General features: G+C 37.0%; 1 protein-coding gene across 1 annotated transcript; it reads right to left on the reverse strand.

Moving 5' to 3' along the window:
- Nucleotides 1–581: 581 nt before the first annotated feature.
- Nucleotides 582–22,052, reverse strand: LOC110102973 (14-3-3-like protein GF14 kappa). The gene is made up of 4 exons (XM_020831500.2): nt 21,488–22,052; nt 18,503–18,625; nt 1,131–1,247; nt 582–1,056 (listed from the first exon to the last, which is right to left on the reverse strand). Exons 1-4 carry the CDS (start codon nt 21,977–21,979, stop codon nt 1,036–1,038), a joined length of 753 nt encoding a protein of 250 aa, XP_020687159.1. The 5' UTR covers nt 21,980–22,052; the 3' UTR covers nt 582–1,035.
- Between the last annotated feature and the right edge of the window lie 789 nt (nt 22,053–22,841).

Here is a 22,841-nt window from a genome sequence, read left to right on the forward strand (position 1 = left end):
AATGAGATTAATTATTTTGTGCAAATGCCGAACGCCATCGGAGACCAACCAGAATGCGCCACGTAACGTCTCGCTCGGTACCACGGCTCAGTACTGCTTGGTACCGCTAACATGGCATATTTTGATTGGTCTCTAAACTGCATTTAGCGTCCGGACTCCGCAAAGAATAATTTGGGTAGGTACTATAGATACACTTAGAAAGGAGGTTAGAGGAAATAAAAAATTTTCACACAATCACTAGAATGAGGCAATCCCGAGTGCACAAATTTATCATACCCAATACATTGCATAATAACTTATGATAGTTAACAACATAAGGAAAATAAACTTAAATTTTTTGAAATTTACTGCAGATCCATGAACAAAGCAAACAAAGAAAGATTAAATGTGCTTATTAGATGAACAGAAAAAATAATGTCAACAGGGTTAGGAATGAAAAGTGGTGGATGTTAAATAATGTAAAATTGTAAATAGAAGCTTTTCAAAAGGATTTACACATTACTTAATAGGAACAAATGAAAAATGAGAACTAATAAATCCAATCCAAATATATGGGATAAGGCTAATGATAATGATGATAATTCTATCCAATAACTTAGAGTTCCAATTCAGCATCAACACTAACCCAGTCTTAGGCTTGTTAACTGTACTTCAAACAGATAATTGAGCTTGTTAACTGTACCCTAAACAGAAAATTAGAAAACAAACCAGCCAATTATTTTCCTGCAAGGCATAATCACTACTGGTATTGCAGCTTCAATCATAAGTGTATTTTTCTGGAGTTAACAATATGCCCTCCTAAAATGGTGATAAACAACCTAAACACCTAAGCAGATTGAGTATGCTACATAATATAAAATGAGGAAATGAGAGATAGGAAGTCCAGGTACTTATAGTTAAGAGAAAAAGGCCAAAAGTTTCAGTAGCTGAGACCATTTATCATAGACATCAAAGGTTTGGTAGCTTATGTGCTTACAGGCAACTGACATTACGGTCCACCTCCCCTGAGAACACCTCTACTATTGCTACCACAAACTAAGCTTCATCTATCTGATCCTGTGAATGATGAACACTTCTATTCAGTTAAAAGTTCATATTTTCTCGAAGCTAGTTTATGAAGAAATGGTTACCTGAGCATCAGAAGTCCAGAGAGTGAGATTGTCTCGCAATAACTGCATTATAAGAGTGCTGTCCTTGTAAGACTCCTCACCCAGACTATCCAGTTCTGCAATAGCCTCCTCAAATGCCTAGATAAACAACAAACAATTTAATGACATATTGATATAGGTAAAAATTAACTTTGTATTTTATCCATGGTGATTTTCTTTATTTGGTAGAAACATTTACATTTGTATACAGCCAAACGGTGAATTATTTAGTAAGTAATATATTTGTATACACCCAAACAGTGAAAATGGGTCATCACATTGGTAAGACAACCGAGATTATTCATTGAAATGGCGGACAATGCCCTGGGAACAATTCAGGTCAATCTTCTTTCTTCTTACCAATTCGATCGGTTTTCTTTTTTCTTCCAATTCAAAGGTACCAAAATGTTTCATAGCGGAGAAGCAATCTTTGGTCATTTAAAAATATGCATCTGGATCATGCATGTTATCTTAGGCTTCATTTGAGACGGGTTTCTTATTGCTTCTTAAAACAGTTTTTTAGAAAATTTTATACTAAAAAACTGCTTTAAGAAGCAATAGAAAAGCCGTTCCAAACGAAGCTTTAATTTGTAAGCTTACATGCAGCAAATGCTAGAAATTGGTGATTGGAATCCATAAATTAGCAGTAATACCGTAATTAGTTACAAATCCAAGCAAGCCTAACATTCAAAAGATGGCTCAAAATCATGCAGGGAAAGACAATATTGTTTGACCAACATTTAAAGTGTCAAGTAATTAATACACAAATTTGTCTTAAAAACCAAAAAAAGTAAACGCTAATAATTCAATATATCTCAACAGACTATGGATTCGGATGATCGAAAAGAAAAGCTGGAGAATCCACAAAAACAGATATTTCTTATATAGAAATGAGATAGGAATTATGTAGCACATATCCTATTGGCATCAGAATGCATTATAGTCCTCAGCTACAATTAACACCACTATGAACCACTAATTTCACCAACTGAGATTTAGCTTCAACGCTCAACCTAGAAAATTTTTAAAACTGGTTTGCCTAGCCTCAAGGGCGGATCCAGCCTTAATTTTCAGGGGGGCAAAAAAGTGTAGAGATTTTTTTTTTGCCTTGAAGTCAGCTTGACCCCTATTTGTTATATCCTTGATCATTGTACGTTTCGAAGATATGTCGGGGATCCACGGGGGCAGCGCCCTCAGAACAAATTTTGATTGTAAGAACATTTTTAAATTTTATTTACTATTTCTCTTTGTACTTCACAACTAGCGATTTTGGAGGAGCCATTTTGCTGAATAAATATTTGGTAAATTAAATCAACAAACAACATCAGTAAATGGTGAATAAGTAATAGGATTTTGTTTGTGAAGTAAAAACAAAACTGGAAACGATGTGTGAATCACAAATTGGAGCACGAGGCTATGACGCGGTTGCTACTTATTACACACCTCCAGCTAATCACTATGAAGTCGGACATTACTTCTTTTGCCTAGCACTCCAAATGCAACCATGTTCAGTTCTAGACAGGAACCACCGACAGAAAGTGATAATGCTAAGTTACAAGACTCCAAAACCACAAGCAACGTTAGTAAGGAATAGTGCTAGGTGTTTGTTGTTAGGCTGGAAATGCTGCACAGTTCGCATATTATGCCATCAGTTGAGAATGCAATTTTCTGTGCTTTAAAGCGGTTAGTAGAAACATAGCTTATCTTGGCCTGTTGGTTGACAGCTTAGGCTTCCAACTAAGAGATCTTGGGTTCGAGTCTTTGTGTATGCATTGTGTGTGTGAATTTGCCTTAAATGATCTAAATGGCCAAAAAAAAAAGCGGTTAGTAGACAGTAAAAGTTCTTGAGAGATGCTATTTTTTTAAGACAAGCTCGCTTCATGCACATGCACAACCAAGAAAGAGCGAGACTCCCTCGAGGAATAATGACTTAAAAAGGCAATGATATCTAAACCCATGAGTGAGTTTAAAGTCAAGAGAGGAGTGCTGACCTCACTTTTAAAAACAAAAAGAAGTGAAATTTCAATCTAAAATTTTCATATTCTTCAATATTCAAAATCTCTTCGATTAGTTTCTTTCCTCTTGGAAAAAGATAGTACAAATGGCATAACATTCCTAATGTGTTATATAAAAATTGTTAATGTCATTTGTAATGCGGAGGAAAGATCAAAACTTCAGTATTAAATCTTTTCAAATCTTTCAAACTAAAAATAATTCTCGCTCTAATAGTTCAGGATAACTCATCAGTATGTCTGACTATAATCTGAGTTAAGGAGCGCTAATAAGGGCTTGGATCTTCGAATCTCATTTCTAGTGTGACATTAGGTATATGCTAGAGAACCTTTTCCAAGTCACCCAATTCGTCTTTTAGGAATAGGTGTGAGTCCCACACTTAGGCATCCTTTCCCTTATGACTCATTGAGCTAGTGTTGGAGCACGCCTTTTACAGACACCTTCCTAGTTTAACCTTCCATACCAAATGTTTTAAGTTGTCCTTTAAGAATAAGTGTAGGTCCCCACACTTAGGCATCCTTTCCCTTAGGACCCAGTTACTTAGTGTTGGAGCACACCTTTTACAGACACATTCCTAGTTTAACCTTCTTGACCAGATATTTTAAGTTGTCCTTTAGGAATAGGTGTGAGTTCCCACACTTTGGCATTTTTCCCTTAGGATCCGGTTAACTAGTGTTGGAGCATGTCATTTACAAGCATCTTCCTAGTTTATCCATCCAAATATGTCAGTTAGTCTTCCAAAGGATACGTGTGAGTACTCACACTTAGGCTTCTTTCCTTAGAAGTACCCTCTAGTTTGTTGGAATAGGTGTGAGTCCCATACTTAGGCTGCATTTCCTTGAACTAGAATGAATTTAAACTTTTAACCCTAGAGATAGGTGGGGATTCATATGTTCAGATACCCTCGTTTTAGAACGAGGGACCCCTTCAAATTCAATCTAATTGAATTCATCACATCTACTAAATCAAATTAACTTTAAACTCTTCATCTCATGTCAAGCTAAAGAACTTGAAAAACATCAGTCAAAATCAAATTTTTACTTCTTTTTGGATCTTGTTGATTACTTCGGTCAATGTCAATATGTGTGGCGTATTCTTACAGAGTCCACCACATATATTAGGGGTCCATTTGTTGAACTCACTTTTAGTGAGGTCGACCTTCCTCTATGGTTCTCCTAGCACTTAGGGCTCCTTACCATAGTGTAGAAGTCACCCTAGGATTTCCCTTAGGAGGATGTGAGATGATATAGTGTCGACACAATCTCGATCGCATTGATTTGATTTCAATCAAATATGTTTACACCTAATCAAATTTTAATTAATTCGACTTCAAGTTAATGAAGGCCAATTTAATCTAAATTATGTTAAATTGTACAAAATCGAGTTAATTCAATTCAATGTAGGGTCAGCTCGACTCGATTTGTGTTTGATTCGACCTCAACGCCGTCGTCAACCTATTAAATTGAATCGAGCCCAGTTCGAATTGATCATAACTAATCTAATTTCAATTGAGTGACGTCGAGTCGATTCAACTTGACTCGATGCAATTTAAGGCATGACAATTTTAATCGACCTAATTTGATCTGTTTCAACTCAATATAAAACAAATTAATATCAATTAGCATAAATCGATTTTCTTAAATGAGCCCAAATCCAAATATAAACAAAGTTTGGTTGCTTAATTCAACTTTATTTAGAAATTTAATCCTCTCAATTTGGCAAAGCAAGTTTCATCCCTTTGATTTGGAATTAGAGGAAGGGCAAGATGGTAATCTTTCTTCCTTAATAGCCATTATATCAATTTAAGGGGGACTTGGGGGCGAGTTCATGCGGCTCGATTAGGGGTGAGAGCGGAGGCGACGACTGGCTCTTGCATGTGTTCTACTTCGGCGAATGGGATATGAGGTAAGGAGATGCTTGCGTATGCGTATCCTTCTCCCTCCGACCCTTTGATTCTAGCATGCGTTCCATCTGGCCGAGCATGAGAGGGCAAGGGGGCGGTCGGCTATTGCATGTTCCCCTCCGACTACTTTGTCAATGGTTGCTATTTGTTGGTAAAGAGCTATGCAATGATGGATGTTAGAAACACAATGAACATATACTATACTTCTTAGCATCTTCTCTTTTTCCTCACATTAACATTAAGTTAGCCATTTCATATGAATTGATGATGAGAACTGCATAAACATTTACAAACTAGAATGATTGAGTATAAAGCCCACTCCACCTACGATCCCGATGGTTGATGTGGAGTATAGGTAGAAGCTCCGACACTAGATTTCTTTAGTCTACATCTTTTCCATTCACATCACACTTCTTCATAAGCATGTATATAATTTAAGTGTGGCATCCTAGTGTAGGTAACATAGAAATAGGTGCACTATCCCTTAGCCTATGCACCTCCCAATTGTCAGCCTGGGATTAGGTTCCCCAACCGTTTAGCCTACAAGGTCCCCTTAGATGAGATAGCACATGGTTGCTGACAAAGATTCTTAGGTCAGCACTTGACCAGTAAGTTAAGGACATTGACGAACCCAGTACGATGGACAAACATGGGACTAAGAACATGATCTAATTCATGATCATTCGACTGATGAGGAAGAAGGCCATCTCATCATCTTGATCCATACCTTATGGATGACTATAATTATTACCACAAGATGGATATAATTTTCACATGATGAATAATACTTTTGCAACAAAAAATTTGGATTTAATTAAAACTTTTGATAATATATGTAAATATAATAACTATATCAATTTTTTGAAAGTTTGCAAAAACAAGCACTTCTTACATGCAAGTTAGTACACACAATGTATGAGGACAAAACATCATGTATACAGCAGCATTTCATGAGGTTCATGTAGCCTAGCACGAAATATAAATTTTATAAGAAGCATATGTGGTGTTGGTGGCTGCAGTTCTTGTAGCTCTTAACTCATGCAACAATTTGTGACTTATTGACAATATGATGTACCTTGGATGTAAAAACAACAAATAAAAAAGAAGAACGTAGGAACACCACGATAGGGCTGATTTTCTTATTTCTTATTCAATAATAAAGTAAGATATAATTGATTTACCATTCGAGAGCTAGACCATCTCTCCTACAAACCCTAAACGCCATTAGGAACTCACAACAAACACCAGGAAAATAAACTCAACAATATCATACCCTAAACCATAGACAAACTCCGCTTGCCCTAGAACACAATAAAACAATTAGAACCTCCCTAATCAACACAAACATAACTTATCAAAACCATTCAAAATAATTAAACATGATTTAGAAAACCTTCTTAAACAATTAAACATGATTTAGAAAACCTTCCTAAACAATTAACCATGATTTAGAAAACTTTCCTAAACAATGAAACATATTTTAGGAAATATTCTGATAGGAAATACTTGAGTTCGCAAGCAACCCTAAGGGAATACTTGAGTTCGCAAGCAAACCTATCACTAATTGGACAGAAAACAGCGAGAATAGTGCAAAAATCTGGGTGTAATCAGCCCCAAAAACAGTAAAATAGCAATAACGAAATAGCAAACCAACAATAAAGCAAGATACAAGTGATCCTCTATTCGAGAGGATGATCGTTCTCTCCCAATCTCTAGACGCAAGGTCTAGAGCCTCAAACTCCAAGAGAAACTCAAATCTAAGCATGCCTCTCCCTTCCCCCTACCTCTCCTATTTATAAGCTCTCCACCGTCCACCCCTTTCCTAAAAAAACAATATTCAAATAAATTTAAATACATGGGGTCCCACATATAGGCGGCAAGCTTAATTAGGTAGGAGGGAGGCGGTTTTGAACCGCCTCCTATAGTAAATTGCCGGCCCAGGTGGGGCCGGCTGAGGCGGTTCAGACCTGAACCGCCTTAAGAGGTGGTTCCACAGGAGCCTCCATATCAATATCGCCCTCCCAAAGAATCACCTTGTCCTCAAGGTGAAAATAAGGGAATTGCTGTGTTATCCTCTCATATGGCTCCCACGTGGCCTCGTAATCTGGGAGGTTCTTCCACTTGATCAACACCTCTTTAGTTCCATCTTTGTTTTGGCGAACCCATTCTAGCTCTAAGGGTTCTAGAACCACCTCTAAATCCTCAGTAAGTTTTGCTGGTAGCTCGGGACTGACTGTGTAGTCACCAATGGCCTTCCTCAATTGCGAGACATGAAAAATTGGATGTATAGTTGCTGCTTGTGGTAATTTCAGTTAGTATGCTACTACCCCAATCTTCTCCAGCACTTCATAAGACCCAAAATACCTTGGAGCCAATTTTTCGTTTCTCCTGTTGGCAACTGTCTTCTGTCTATACGGTCGGAGCTTCAAGAACACCTTCTCTCCTACTTCAAATTGGATGTCCTTCCTATGCCCATCAACTTATTTCTTCATAATTTGTTTAGCTCTCAGTAAATGTTTTTTTTAACTCCTCTAGTATTCGGTCCCTCTCCTCTAAGTACTCTTCTACGGATGAAACAGGAGTACTGCTGCTACCAAAATGTACCAAGTGTGGGGGATCCCGCCCGTACAGTACATTGAATGGGGTCATCTGTGAAGCAGAATGAAAAGACGTGTTGTACCAGTATTTTGCCCATGATAGGCACTTGGCCTATAGCTTGGGTGTCTCTGACACAAAGCATCTCATAGTATGTTTCCAGGCTCTTGTTGACTACTTCCGTCTGGCCGTCTGTCTGTGGGTGGTAAGTTATGCTCCTTTTGAGAACTGTCCCTGTAATCTGAATAACTCTTTCCATAAATGACTAAGGAACACCTTATCTTTGTCTGACACGATTGCATCTAATACCCCATGCAATCTGACAACCTCTCTAATGAATGCTGAAGCCATTGTCACTGCGGTGTAAGGATGTCGGAGGGGAATGAAATGAGCATACTTGCTCAATATATCTACCACCACCAAGACCAATGTGAATCCTTCTGAACGGGGCAGCCCATCAATGAAATCCATAAATATCTCCTCCCAAACTCGTCCTGGTAACGCCAACGGTTGTAGTAGTCCTCCTGGTGACATAGCCAAATATTTGTTCCTCTGACATATTTCACATCTCGCCACCATATCTTCGACATCTCTATGAATTCCCTTCCAATAAAGCTCGATCGTAAATCTCTTGTAGGTTTTTTGCACTCCTGAATGGCCCCCAACTGCGCTTCCATGAAATTCCTGAAGTAAATTTGGGATGTGGATTGAGGTATGAGGTATCACAAATCTTCCTTGGTATAACAGTTTGTCTCACTCTAAAGAGTACCCTGGATGGCTACTCTCTTCTTTGAGCAAATCTGTCCTGATCCTTCCCAATTCTTCATTTTTAGCACTTTCTTCCCAGATGACCTCCCAGTCAAGCATCAAAGGAACGGATAGTGCCACAATCTACAGCTCCCTCATACATCTGGACAAAGCATCAGCCGCTTTATTCTCCACCCCTGGTCTATACTGAATCTCAAAATCGTATTCTGGCAGCTTAGACAACCACCTTTGATGCTCTTTCGTCACCATCCTCTGTTCTAGCAGGTATTTCAGGCGTTGTTGATCTGTCCTGACAAAGAAATGCCTCCCAAGCAGGTAGGGCTGCCATTTCTGGATGGTCAAAACGATGGCCATTAATTCTTTCTCGTAAATTGATATCAGTCAGGCTCTAGCCGTCAATACCTGACTGAAATAGGCAATGGGTCTACGATTCTGCATTAGTACTGCACCCAATCTGTACCCAGAAGCATATGTCTCCACAAGGTATGAGTGAAATCTGGCAAGGCTAGGACCGGTACCGTAGTCATCGCCTTTTTTAAGCTCTCAAATGCTGATGTGGCCGCCTCCCTTGTAGGAATCCGTCCTTCTTCAACTGTTCAGTGAGTGGCCATACTAGGGAGCTGTATCCCTTAATGAACCTTATGTAGTAGCCTGTCAATCCTAGGAATCCCTTTAACTCCTTCAGATTTTTCGACACTGACCACTTTAGCATTGCTTCAATTTTGAACTGATATGCCGCCACTCCTTTTGAGACCACATGGCCAAGTACTCCACACTGGCTTGTGCAAAACAGCATTTCTTCAAATTAGCCCTCAGCTAGTGCTCCTCCAGTACTTCTAACACCCTTTTCAAATGCGCTCAGTGCTCCTCCTCTGTCCTGATGTAGACCAGGATGTCGTCGAAGAATACTAGTACAAATCTTCTGAGATAAGATTTAAAAACCTTATTCATAAGGGCCTAGAAAGTAGCGGGAGCATTGGTGAAGCCAAAGGACATCACTAGGAACTCATAATGTCCTTCATGTGTTCTGAAAGCCGTCTTGGGTACATCCTCCCTCTTCATTCGGATCTGATGGTAACCCGATTTTAAGTCTATTTTGCTGAAGATCACGGTCCCACTTAATTCATCTAGCAGCTCATCTATGACGGGTATAGGAAACTTGTCGGGTACATTTTTCTTATTGAGTGCTCTGTAGTCTACACAGAAACGCCAGCTTTCATCCTTCTTTTTCACCAATAGAACGGGGCTAGAAAAAGGATTGATACTAGTTCTAATGATCTCTGCCTCCAGCATCTCTCTAATTAATCTTTCTATTTCATCATTCTGGAACTGAGGGTAGCGATAAGGCCGGACATTGATGGGCGCCACACCCTCCTTCAATACGATGACATGCTCCTGCTCCCTCTGAGGTGGCAATCCCTGAGGTGGCTGAAACACCTCTTGGAACTGCTGAATCAATGACTGAATGGAGAGGGGTATGTCTCCTCCTCCAATATCGCTTCCTCCAAACTGTGTAACTCCACCAACTACCCTCTGCCTGCCAACTGGATGTCACTCACCATCGTTTTATGAGAAACCAGGGATTTGGAGAGCCCCGCATCCCCCTTAATCACTACCTTTATTCCATCCACCATCAACTCCATCGTGAGTGCTCCCCAATTTACTTTGGTGTCTCCCAAAGTTTGCAGCCATTTCATCCCCTGGATGACGTACGTGCTCCCCAGCTCTAGTGGAAGAAAGTCCTCCCTCACCTGTATCCCTTGGATCGTCAGTCGTACTCCTCTATAAATCCCTTGACCTTTCTCCATCTTCCCCTTACCCATCATCACTCCGTAACAACCACTGTCCACCAATCTCATTCTCAGTTGGTCTACGACCTAGGTGGAAATGAAATTGTGGGTAGCCCCACTATCAATCAACACCACAACCTCTCTGTCCTCTATCTCTCCCTTCACTTTCATGGTGTGATTCATAGTGAATCCTTCCACTGAGTTTAGGGAAACCTCAGCCAGATCCAAGTGTAGCTTCTCCTCTTCCTCTATCTCCTCCTCACCTCCCTCAGTTTTCTCGTCATTGCAGACGATGAGAATCTAAAGAGTTCGGTCCTTGCACCGATGTCCTTGTGTGTACTTTTCATCGCATTGGAAGCACAACCCCTTAGCCCTCTTCTCATGCATTTCTTTCTCTGTCAGCCGCTTGAAATTCCCTCCTCCTGTTTTCTACTTGGTGGCCTCATTACTCCCTCTTGTTGCAGGACCTTTAGGTGCGAGATGAGTGGTTGTCATTCTGTATGTGCCCCCGATGCTGCTACTCCTGGCTCCCTTCTCCAAATTCTTCTGATTTTCCACCAGTTGGCCCAACCTCATGGCCTCCCCCAAGTCACGGGGCATCAAGACCTTCACTGCTGCTCGGATCTCCGCCTTCATCCCTTTCATGAAATTTTCCTCCAACATTGTATCTAAGAGTTGCTCCACCCTGCTAGCTAGGTGCTCAAACTGTTCCCAGAAATCTGTTAATTATCCCTCCTGTGTCAGAGCAAAGAACTGCTCATAGAAGTCTCCTCCCCGATCGGTTTGGAAGCACTCTATTATGCAATCTTTAAATTCCCTCCAGTTCCTGATCGGCCTCCTATGGTCTCTCCACTGAAACCACGACAGGGCTTTCCCTTCCAAGCATAATCCAGCTGCAGTCAGCTTCTCCTCCTCCGTTAGCCCATTGACAGCGAAGTATCGCTCCACCTTGTAAATCCACCCATACACATCTTCTCCTTCAAATATGGGAATCTTCAACTTCCTCACCTTTTAATCCCCCTATAGCCCCGAATTCTTCCATAATTTCCCCTCTCCCAAGTGCTAGGTGCACCCTAAGTTTCCCGGTCTTCTCTTGCCTTGCCATAGCCCAAACCCCCTTCGAAATCCCCCCTTCTTTCTTCAAAATCGGTGCCTTGGCGGTCATAGTACCCCTTCTGGCGTTCCCCATATCTGCCTCCTCTTTCTCCCCTCTGAATAGACTCCATATGAGGTCTTCTTCCCTCTCCTTCTATGATTTCCACCTCATCTTCCTCCCTACGAATTTCAGAATTCGTACATTTTCCCTCCTCAAGTCGTCGTTTGGTTTTGAATTTCCATCATTTTTTTCATCATCTCTCGAAGATCAGCGACCTGGCCTTCCATTGAAGAGATCCTTTCCTCCACCGTCGTTTTGATTTGATTCATCTTCCCTTCAAGTCTTTCCTCCAAGGTATCCACTTTTTTGGTCTCCATCACAATTCGGAGTTTGTAGATTTACAAAAACAGGATTTGAAAAAGAAAAACAGCAACTTCTTTCTATTTGAAGCGAAAAAACTGCTGCTGGAATCCGTTGAAATTAGCTATCCACCGGTCCCGAGACTTGCTCTGATACCAATTTGATAGGAAATACTTGAGTTCGCAAGCAAACCTATCACTAATTGGAGAGAAAACAGAGAGAATATAGCAAAAATCTGGGCGTAATCAGCCCCAAAAACAGTAAAATAGCAACAATGAAACAGCAAACCAACAATAAAGCAAGATACAAGTGATACTCTATTCGAGAGGAGAATCGTTCTCCCCCAATCTCTAGACGCAAGGTCTAGAGCCCTCAAACTCCAAGAGACTCCAAGAGAAACTCAAATCTAAGCATGCCTCTCCCTTCCCCCTACCTCTCCTATTTATAAGCTCTCCACCGCCCACCCCTTCCCTAAAAAAACAATATTCAAATAAATTTAAATCCATGGGGTCCCACATATAGGCGGCAAGCTTAATTAGATAGGAGGAAGGCGGTTTTGAACCGACTCCTGTAGTAAATTGCCAGCCCAGGTGGGGCCGGCTGAGGCGGTTCTTTCTGAACCGCCATATCATATTCCTAAACAATTAAATACTTCGTTAATAGCATAAACAAAATTATGAAACCTTCCTATACACCCCCCCCCCTTTATTAGGAGCCTTCCTAAATAATTTCCTAACTTTCCTAAGCCACTCCCTCTTGATTAGGAACCTTTCACACCTTCCTAGCTGTGGGACCCCCTAGCATTGCACAGTAGTTCATGCACTAACATATGAACCATAGCAGAATCATTTATTAAGATTGCTATAGCAAGTTGCGATCTTTTGTTGAGTGAGTTATGTAGCCTTGTGATATCTATGAATGGTTATTCCACGCTTATTTAGTCAATTGGAGATAATCCACTTTATTGTTACGGAAAAGCTAGAACTTGCGTATATTCTCATGTTGCTATCTACTTGAATCAAATAGAGAATTTGAGCTGCAATGATTTTTTTGAAATTGTTGATGTAAGTTAAGGATTAGATGCTTATAAATAGTAAATCATAATGCACATAGGAAAGTAAATTTTTTTAATTTGTTTAACTTTGGCATAAAACGGCGGCCTTTCAATGACCCGTTAGGAGAGTAGAAGTATTAGATTTGACTTATGTTAAGAAAGGTATAGGCAGACCTAAAAAGACTTGGTTAGAAAATATTAGGAATGACCTTTCTTTATTAGATTTAAACGAGAATTTGACCTTTAATAGGACAAAATGGAGAAAAAGGATTCATATAGCCGACCCCACATAGTGGGATAAAGGCTTGATGTTGTTGTTGTTGTTGTTTAACTTTGGCATGCCCTAGTTGGGTGTTGAGTTCATTGAAAGCAATACATGTGTGACTACTAATGGTGGGACAAGTTATCTCCACATGCTTGTGGGAGATCTAGATTTTTGTGTTTGGTGATTTCTAACATTATTTTATTTTTTCTAAATAATTTGATATTGGTTTGAGAGTAAAATTGATTTTTAGTCAAAAAAACTACAACTGCTTTCTAATTATAGTGTGCATTCCAATCGAAATGTGATTTTTAATGGTTTAAAATTTTTAGTTGAAATTTCCAGGTTAAATAAATCATTAAATTGTTATTTGGAGCATATTCTTTGTAATTTTTGGATTGCATCAAAAGTTAGCAAATAATTGTTTAAATGACATTCTTTGAACTACGAATTTCTAAATAATATTTGTGTGAACTTCATATGTTGCATCATCAGTTGCATTAGGATCCTAAACCTTGAGACGCCTTATATGAGGATGCATAGAAATTTATATGATATTTAACTTGAAAATTATGAGGAATAAAACTTAGTCCTAACTTTTAAAGCTTCTAAAAGAAGAAGAATCATCAAAAAGATCTGAGCATTTTATAATTAAAAAACTTTAGAAAATAGTTTACCTCAAGCAGTATTAAAAAAAAAAAAAAAGATATGCAAACACATTATAACAATAACACATTGCAATCAATCTAGGAATCTGAGATTATTTTACAACATTCAGCTTTAGCATGCACAGTGCACACACAGAATTTGCAAAAGTAAATTCAAAAACCTAATAGATCCAAAGAATTGATCCATGATTGAGAGGATGATTCATGCTTCAACTCTAGATGCCAGGGGATCATATGTTTCATAGACCAAAGCAATGTGTCTAGCCTTGAATTTTTAAGGACTTCTGAATGATTAAAATTAATTTAGGGTTTCATGTGATCTAGGATTTTATGATGGTCCATTACAATAGAAAACCAAGTAAGATGTTCTTCTTGCAAAACTTAGAGCAATGGGACTAAGTGAGGGCATGTGTGAATGAAGCAGTTGAGTATTAAGAAGACGTGAAAGATTAAAATTAGTAAACAACTAGTATACTTTTAAACCTATGAGTTTGCTATAACCATAAGAGGTTCCTCTAATAAAAGTTCCTTTGTTCTGCTCTGCCTTTTCTTCCTCGCACTTCCAATACTCTGACTCTTTCCATGGCTCTCGGGAAAGGAGAGAGTGAGGGTTCAATTGGAAAAAGGAATAAGGGTTATGATCAATTAACATGGAAGAGAGACCATTGGTCTGCTATGAGATGTGGAGTGGAATTTTGCTTATTGAATTGATTAAGTAATTGAATGAACGAAAAATCTAATAGAAGTTATAGACATGTACTTGAAACATACTGGATAAAGAAATTATAAATATATAGAAAAAAAGTGAAACAACATAGAGGATGACAAGAAACCATAATTTTGTTAAGAAAGTATGGAAACAACAAACATAATAAATGCAACACATCATGAATAATTCGAATGCTGATAATTCACGGACATCATCAATATCAGTTGCAATATTTATATTATTCATCACACATTATTATGCAAGTGTGAATGCATCAAAAGATTCAATGATGAACAAAAACCTTCATTAAAAAAAAAAGAAGAAATGGTACACTATCCAAAATGATAATATCTAAAAAGTCTATGACAAATAAATTACATAAGAATCCTAAATAGATGAAGTTGATCCAACTTTAAAAAACAATAGCCTATGATATTCATAAGAAGATGTTATAGATCGAGAAAATGACTTGAAATTACAAAATGAGTTTGCATAGGATAATTTTGAATTTAAATTGGCATGTAAAATAGATCATATTCTTGAATATAAACCTACACTTGACCAAAAATTTAAATAAGAGTTTAAAAGCAAAATTGAATATGAGTTCATATTTGAAAAAGAATTTCCCATGGAGATAAAACCTATAATTTGATGTGAAATTGGATCAATCCTAGATAATGTATTAGATATAACTATTGATAAATTATAAATTGGTATTGTTTCTATCATAGATGACAAGACTAATATTTATTTTCTTTTTTATTTGTGGTTTAAGGCCATTTGGTGGCAAGTATTTAGAATTTTCGATCATTCTAAATGCAAAGCAAAGTAACTTCATTGTATTTGAAATACTTTATGATATTTGATTGTTTGAAAAATAAATTTAAGATATTATATTTTTGGTATTTGGATTGCTATGAAACAAGCCCCATCTTTTTAAGTTTTTTGAATGAATTATTTTCCTAGGTCATCGGGCAAGCAACGATGATGACGACATCTGGAAGGCAGTAGCCAACAACAGGCGGCAACCAACAACAAGTGGAGAAGGATACATAATGTATTAAAAAAATCGCCCAAATTGAACAAGATTTTGGAATTAAAAATGAAAAAGTAAACTCCAAATACAAAAAAAAAATACTATGCATTATTTTTCATCCAAATAAACAACTTAATTTCCAAAATCCTTGCATATTGTTTACATTACACTCAAAATACTTCAAATCAAACAACCCGTTAGTGACATTTAGGTATATAAAATGAATCTCATGACATGAACTAAGTTGCATCAATATTTTAGGGAATTGTTAATGATACATGTAATTAAAGAAAATTGAAATGTAAAACTCTATTGATTTGGTCAATACTAAAGTTTAGAATTCATCAAATTCACATTTAAGGAATTTGGGATAGTTTTCTTTAAAGAGGTTATCCGTCCATATAAGGATATCATAACTATGTGGCTTGCCTACTTGTACTTTCATTAGCATTTCATTTTCTAGGATTTAATTATATGTTAATAGTAGTATCCCTTATGATGCATATTAATATTTTTTGCCTTTTATTGCTTGTCTCATATCATTTACATAATTTGCATGATTTGCACAAAGTGAATAAGGATTTGTAAAAAATTAGTTGTTAACTCTGACAATTATAAATTTCATGCTAATGTAAATGGGTGATACATGGAGTTAAATCAAGTAATAAAATCAGGGTGCTTTTAACAAAAAGATTTCTCTCAAGAACCTTTAAGAAATTAAATGCAAAAATCATAGAGCCATTTAAAATTTTGTAAATCATTGGAACTAAACCTACAAATAGGAAATATGAAGAAATTCTAATATTAATACAATTTTCATTGTGTTCGATTTGTACTTATTTCAGTTATATTTATTTTCATCTCTTCATTATGAATCCACATTCAATCCTCCGCCAAATGTTTCTAAGTAGCTTGTTTAGGGTTATTCTGGATGACAAGATTATGTCCATTATTCTGGGTGGATTCCAGTAATATATTGTTCATCAACAAGGCAAACTTGTTTATAATGAATCATGTATTACTTTGCTAGCATCTCATGTATTATTATTTGCACAAAATTTGCTCTGATTTGCTAGCATCTCAAATGCTAAATTCTAAGCTAGATTTAGCCAATGTGATTAGGTTTGATGAAAATTTGGACATTCATTCTAAATGGAAGCATCATACAAATTAATGTTCGATACAAAGTTTATTATTTTAAACTTTATTCTCATGCCGTGATTTGCTAGTTGATTTATTTATTTTATTTTCAAAATCAATACTTTAACATGCCTATGATGATGTCCTTGAAAAAGGATGTACATGGTAGTTCTAATGTTAGTTCATATGGTTAGATACAAGTTCCAATTAGTTTGGTGGTTAAATACCCTAAGTACTACATAGGATTCATATAGGATTGATGTTATGGTGATATCGAATGCTCAATTTATCGAAGTCAAAGTTTTAAAACTCAAGCATATAGATATGAAACTATAGGTCCCATACTTGTCAAGTGTCAAGGCGAATGGTGCATGATGACGTAAAGTTTTCCGTGGTGCCATGGCGCATAGTACATAGCACATGGCGCATAGTACATAGCACATGGCGCGATGCACGCCATTTTAAACATTACGCACAATATAAAATATCATTAAATAGCAAACAATAGATTGATTTGAATAAAATTTAAGCATAAATATACTGTCAAACATAAAAAATGACAAATTTTAATTATACAGAAACTTACATCAATAGACTTAGTAGGATTTAAGCATAACTTAACCTAAATCATGCCAAATAGTAAAAATGACAACTTTAAGTCCTATAAAAAGTTAAATCCTTTAGTTTTTTGATAATTTATTAATTTAATATTTAATTAATTAATAATTAATTATGATATTAATACGTAAATCTTTGAAAATTAATTATAATTAACAATTTAAATTTTATAACATGTTAACAAAATTGCGTGCGTTATTTGTGACTTGCGTCATGCGCCGTTGCCCATGCATGGTGCAAATAGAGCGCTCTCTTTTGTTGCATCACGCCAAGCCAAGCAAATAGCACGTATGCTCCATGGCGCACGTCATTTTGCGTCATTGACATGTATGATAAGTCCCTTTACAAATTTTTGCTTTTAGTGGTAGGATTATTCTAGCATCTATATTCCTATCACTATTCTTTTGAGTAATGTTACATTATTTAATCATATCCCTATGACCCAGCTTTCACACAATTTATGCTCATATATACATACATGTATATTGGTCTAGAGTTCGAAGTAGAAGGGTAATTGGAATCATATTAGGATGATCTTCTGCCAAACATATCCACTAAACTAAGGATAAAGAATATATAAATAATGATTTTGACAAATGTAATTAGATTAGTTTTGATTGAAATTAGCAGGTGCAATTGGACTTTTAATTAATTCGAGTATGGTAAAAGTGCGATTACATAATTAAGAGAAAAATCATTCATTGTACAAGTGTGAATCCTTGATTTCTTAGTTAAAACTCTTTTCTTGGTCTAGTTTCTTCCATCTATATTTTCATTTACTTGTTAATTTTCATAATTTAGTTCAAATTTGACACAACTTGAAGTCTAATTGTGCTGAATAAATTGCAATCGCTCATTGATTTTGAGTGGTTTGAATTTTTTGTTGATTTGTTGGAATTTACTCACAATTCCATTATCTTTTGGATTGTAATGATCAAATTTATTGATTTTCATAGAAAGCAAGTTGTTCATTTATTGGTCTTTGATCTATGAATCCTAAACTCCCTCGTCATTCTAGCTGTATAAGAAAGCTCTAGCTCTAACCTATCCTACATTGAAATATTTCCATGCTGCCTATGTAATGAATGGCTCGCATCAAAATGTAAGAAAGATGCTAAGTTTCATTCATTTTAGAAGAGATAATTGCAGTAAATATACTCGATAATGAGATATAACTAATTATTCTTATTCTATCTGTTAATAAATCAACAATGGTTTATCCCTTCACTAGTTTCATCACAAACTACCCAAGGTACAATAAAGCATATTGAATTCCTATGTTCCAAGATCAGCATTCCAGAGAAAAGTAATGAATTCACATCAGAAGAAAATAAATGCAAACCTGCTTAGCCATGGCACAAGCTTTCTCTGATGAATTCAGGATCTCGTAGTAGTACACAGAGAAATTCAGAGCAAGGCCTAACCTTATAGGGTGAGTTGGTGCAAGATGCGCAAGAGCAATATCCTGTCAAAACATGTAAAACGAGTACATAAGAAGAAAATAAATAAATAAATTCCCTAGTTTTGCCCAAAGCTATCTACTAGTCACCCAAAAGGTAGAAGGGTAAGTATAACAATCACAAACACTTGGTTCACAAAAAGGAAGGGGAATACAGTCCAAAATCATGTAACATACAGGATAGGGCCCCACAAAGTAAGGCTTACTGAAATAAAGTGCTAAAATTAACATTAAATTATTAATAATTAATTCTAAGCTGCAATCATATTAACAAATGTGAAATGTAATGAATACAACCATTAGCTGTGAAAAAGAAAATTAACAGAACTTCTCCCGTCAGTCATTTTTACAAATACACAGTAGATAAATCTAAAGAGGTGGTCCACCATATAGAAACTCCATCACGTGTAGTTAACATCAGTTTAATCCATGTTTATGTGAAAACTAGTAAATATAGATATCAAATGCAATTGCAATTTTTGCAAAATCGTCAATTATGGGAACATTTGCAAACTTGAAAGTTGTTATCTGGTGTAAAAGGCTCCCCTGAATGCGAGATCTAAAGAAGCATTTATAAAAATAGTCTTATCTTGTTTTACAAGGACATTTTTACATGACTCAAACCCAAAAATTCCACATAACGAAGAAAACCTAACAAACGCTCTAATCGCACCCCTTTGTCCTTTCTAAACTAAAAAACCAAAAAGGAGACAAATCAGCCTGTCAAAAAGGAAGAATATTTATTTCTAAATTTTAGTAGAGTCTAAGGCACAATCACATCTTAGGTTAGGTTTGTTAAAATTAGTAGAACTATATTGTTATAATACCAATATTATCACATGTGCTTAATATTTATTAAAAATTTATAGTATTTTACATTGTTATATATCTTCATTATGAAGGATTTTCTCCTATATTGTATTTTCGTTATTGTTCTATTACATTGCCTTTATGAAGGCATGTTTGAACTAGCATTATAATCAATCCAATAAGAATGCATTATTTTTATTTGTGATTTCTAACAAGTATTAGAGTAACTTTATCTATAGCGTCGATCTAGAGCATCTTTGGCACATAAGAGTCCACCACCGATATGCTCTACTATAGTGTGTCACTACATATCCTCCTGAAATCTTGCATCATCTCCCACAATGCTTTCAAAACCCTCTTCAATGAGTCCTTCAAGCTCTCCTTCGACACAATGCCATCCTCATGTTTGTAATACACCAATATGACCACTCTCCCATTGATCTACCACATCTCCCTTGAACCCTCTAGTGTTGATCTTTCTCTGACAACAGGGTCTTCATCTTTGTCTCAATGGACATGAGAATCCTATTTCCTATGTGCAGGTGTTGTTGTTGCCTCTTCTATTGCATTTTTCTGCTTGTTTCCTGCTCAAGCGCAGCCCCTAGGTTGGCTGCTCATGCAGCCACTCACACCCGCTCATGTTGTCACTCACACCTAGCACTAGGCCTCTTCGTCTCTCCCAAGATTTACGTCTATGAACACTAGCATCTTTTAATGTCCCAAGAATTGGATTTCTTACTGATTAAATTCTTCATCATACCCTCGTCATGTTCGACGTATAATGATTCATCTCAGTATCAATTTGATGATCCGGCAAGGATCGTATGAGGATCCCATGAAGATCCCACGAGGATCTTATCTCTCATGATTATTTTGTCAACTTCTCTCTCTACAAAGGCTAACCCAGCATGAATCTATTGAATTTTCTCCATTTTTATCATAGAACGCCTCATTCTAGTGTCAGTTGGCTCGGCCTCGCTGCTCCATGTTATATCACAGTGAGTTTGTGAGAGGTTTTTAAGAGTTATTAGAATTTTTTACCTTACAATTTTAATATTATCACAAATGTTTAATATTTATTAGGAATTTAAAGTATCCATTCTTGTAATATATCACCATTATGGAGGATATTTTTCCTTTATTGTTATTTCGTTGTTGTTCTATTCTCTTTCCTTTAGAAAGGTCTGTTTGTAATGACAATATAATCAATCAAATGATAAATAAAGTCTAATTTATTTATGATTTCTAACAACATTAAACAGATTGAATTTACCCTTATACTCTTATGTATCATCAATCTTGTTAGATCAAGCAAGAGAAGAAACTGTTGGATGGCAGAAAGATTTAAGAAAAACTAACCTTGATATCTGTTTGATAAGGCAATTTAATCTAGTCATGGTGATTACTTTATTCTTTGTAGGGGTATGTCAAAGGCAATGGCTAAGTAGCATTTATCATAATTTACAGGTCCTAAGTTCAAATCATGAAAATAGCCTTTCTACAAGTTTAGGGCCAAAGTTTGTGCATAAATCCTAATCATACCCTGCATTTGTGAAAGCTTCATGTACTGGGAATGTCCCTTCAATATCTTGATGATTGATTCTTTGAATTGATACTAAAAAACTAATCAAATAATATTTTTTATCATAAGATGCTACAATTCTTCCTAAAGTTGTATTTCATAAACAATTATACCGCTAATGGTGGATGAATTTGCATATCAGACATTTAGTTGTGATTAAAACTTCCATTACTAAATTATTTGCTCACGAAAAACTAATTATTCTGCTAATAATGACTGAATTATAATTCAGGAACTAATCAAAATACTAACAATGGATCTATATGCCCAAATCAAGCCTTGTCATTTCTGATAAACGTAGTTTAATATTTTAATTACCATAAACAACAGAATATCTACACCCTCACTTAACGGCATACTTAAGGTGGTTTGTTGGGTTCAATTCGCTAATTAAATTTAAAATTGCGGCGACTCCATCAAATAGCAGAAGAGAAGGTAAAACAATAATCCCGTCAATAATATTGGCCTATTAATACCTGCGCTTCCTTGTAAGCAGCCATAGTGCTGTCTGCAGCAGCTTTACGCTCGTCCCCGGCTTTGAACTCAGCAAGATAGCGGTGGTAATCCCCCTTCATTTTAAGGTAGAAAACCTTGGACTCGCTGGATGCAGCGGAAGGGATAAGGTGGGAGTCTAACAAAGAGAGGATACCACCGCAGACGCCAGAGAGCTCATTTTCGATGCGCGCGCGGTAGTCCTTGACGAGCGCCGCATGATCGTCGTTGCGGCGGTTCTCCTCTTTCTGCTCGATGGAGGAGACGATCCGCCAAGCGGCGCGCCGCGCTCCGACAAGGTTCTTGTAGGCCACGGAGAAAAGGTTGCGCTCCTCCACCGTGAACTCTCCAAAAGCAGGTGTGAGCTTTACCATATCCTCCATGAATCGAGCCATCTCGTCATAGCGCTCCGCCTGCTCAGCAAGCTTCGCCAGGTAAACATACTGCTCACGAGTCAGCGCATGTCCGACCTCCATCGCCACCAACGAAGAGGAATAAGGGCACAAGTAGCGAAGGACTGCGGGCTAAAGGAGAGATTTTTTGTTCTTTGTGGTTCTCGCTTTATCTGTATTTTCCTCTAATTTTTCCCGATCGGAGGCGGAGTGCGGTGACCGTGGTGAGTTTAAAGAACCATCCACCCCCGTCCTTTTTTTTCGTTAAATAATTAAATATTTGGGGAAATCGTTAAATAATTAAATATTTATATAAGTTCCCATGAGTAAATACAATTTAAATTTTGTAGCATTAAATAAAATAAAAAATATAATATAATTGTTGCGTCCTGGAATATTCGCGGCGGTAGAAAAATATATATGGTTTAACGTCTTAGCATTGTATGAAGATCTAGCACACAAGCAGATAAGTGAGGGGGTGAAACATTCATAAGAGACACCAGAGTTTTTACGTGGAAAATCCCTTAAAAGGGGGAAAAGCCACGGGGCCTGGTCCAGTTTGAATGAATCAACTAGTATTTGTAGTTGTTACAAATGAGGCTCTTCCTTGGGAGAAGGCCTTGGATTGATGTAACAAATGTACATCATGCAGATTGCATTACATAGTAGGAATTACATATACATGTTTGTCTGGTCGGAAGGACCGTAGTCGGCAGGAGACCGGGGTCAGAAAGACCGTCGTCTGTTAATGGAGGTCGGAAGGAACATAGTAGGCGACGAAGGCCTGAAGGACCGTAGTCGGTAGGAATGTTAACACCTGTAAATAACAGTACAGCATATTATATAATTTAGAACATTAATATACACATTTATTAAATCCCAAAAGTCATTTACATTACTCGGGATCTTCGCAATTATCATGTTTCCATCATATCCTGAGTACAAA

Source organism: Dendrobium catenatum, unplaced genomic scaffold, assembly GCF_001605985.2.
Source record: "Dendrobium catenatum unplaced genomic scaffold, ASM160598v2 fragScaff_scaffold_1482, whole genome shotgun sequence".
NCBI classification, from domain to species: domain Eukaryota; kingdom Viridiplantae; phylum Streptophyta; class Magnoliopsida; order Asparagales; family Orchidaceae; genus Dendrobium; species Dendrobium catenatum.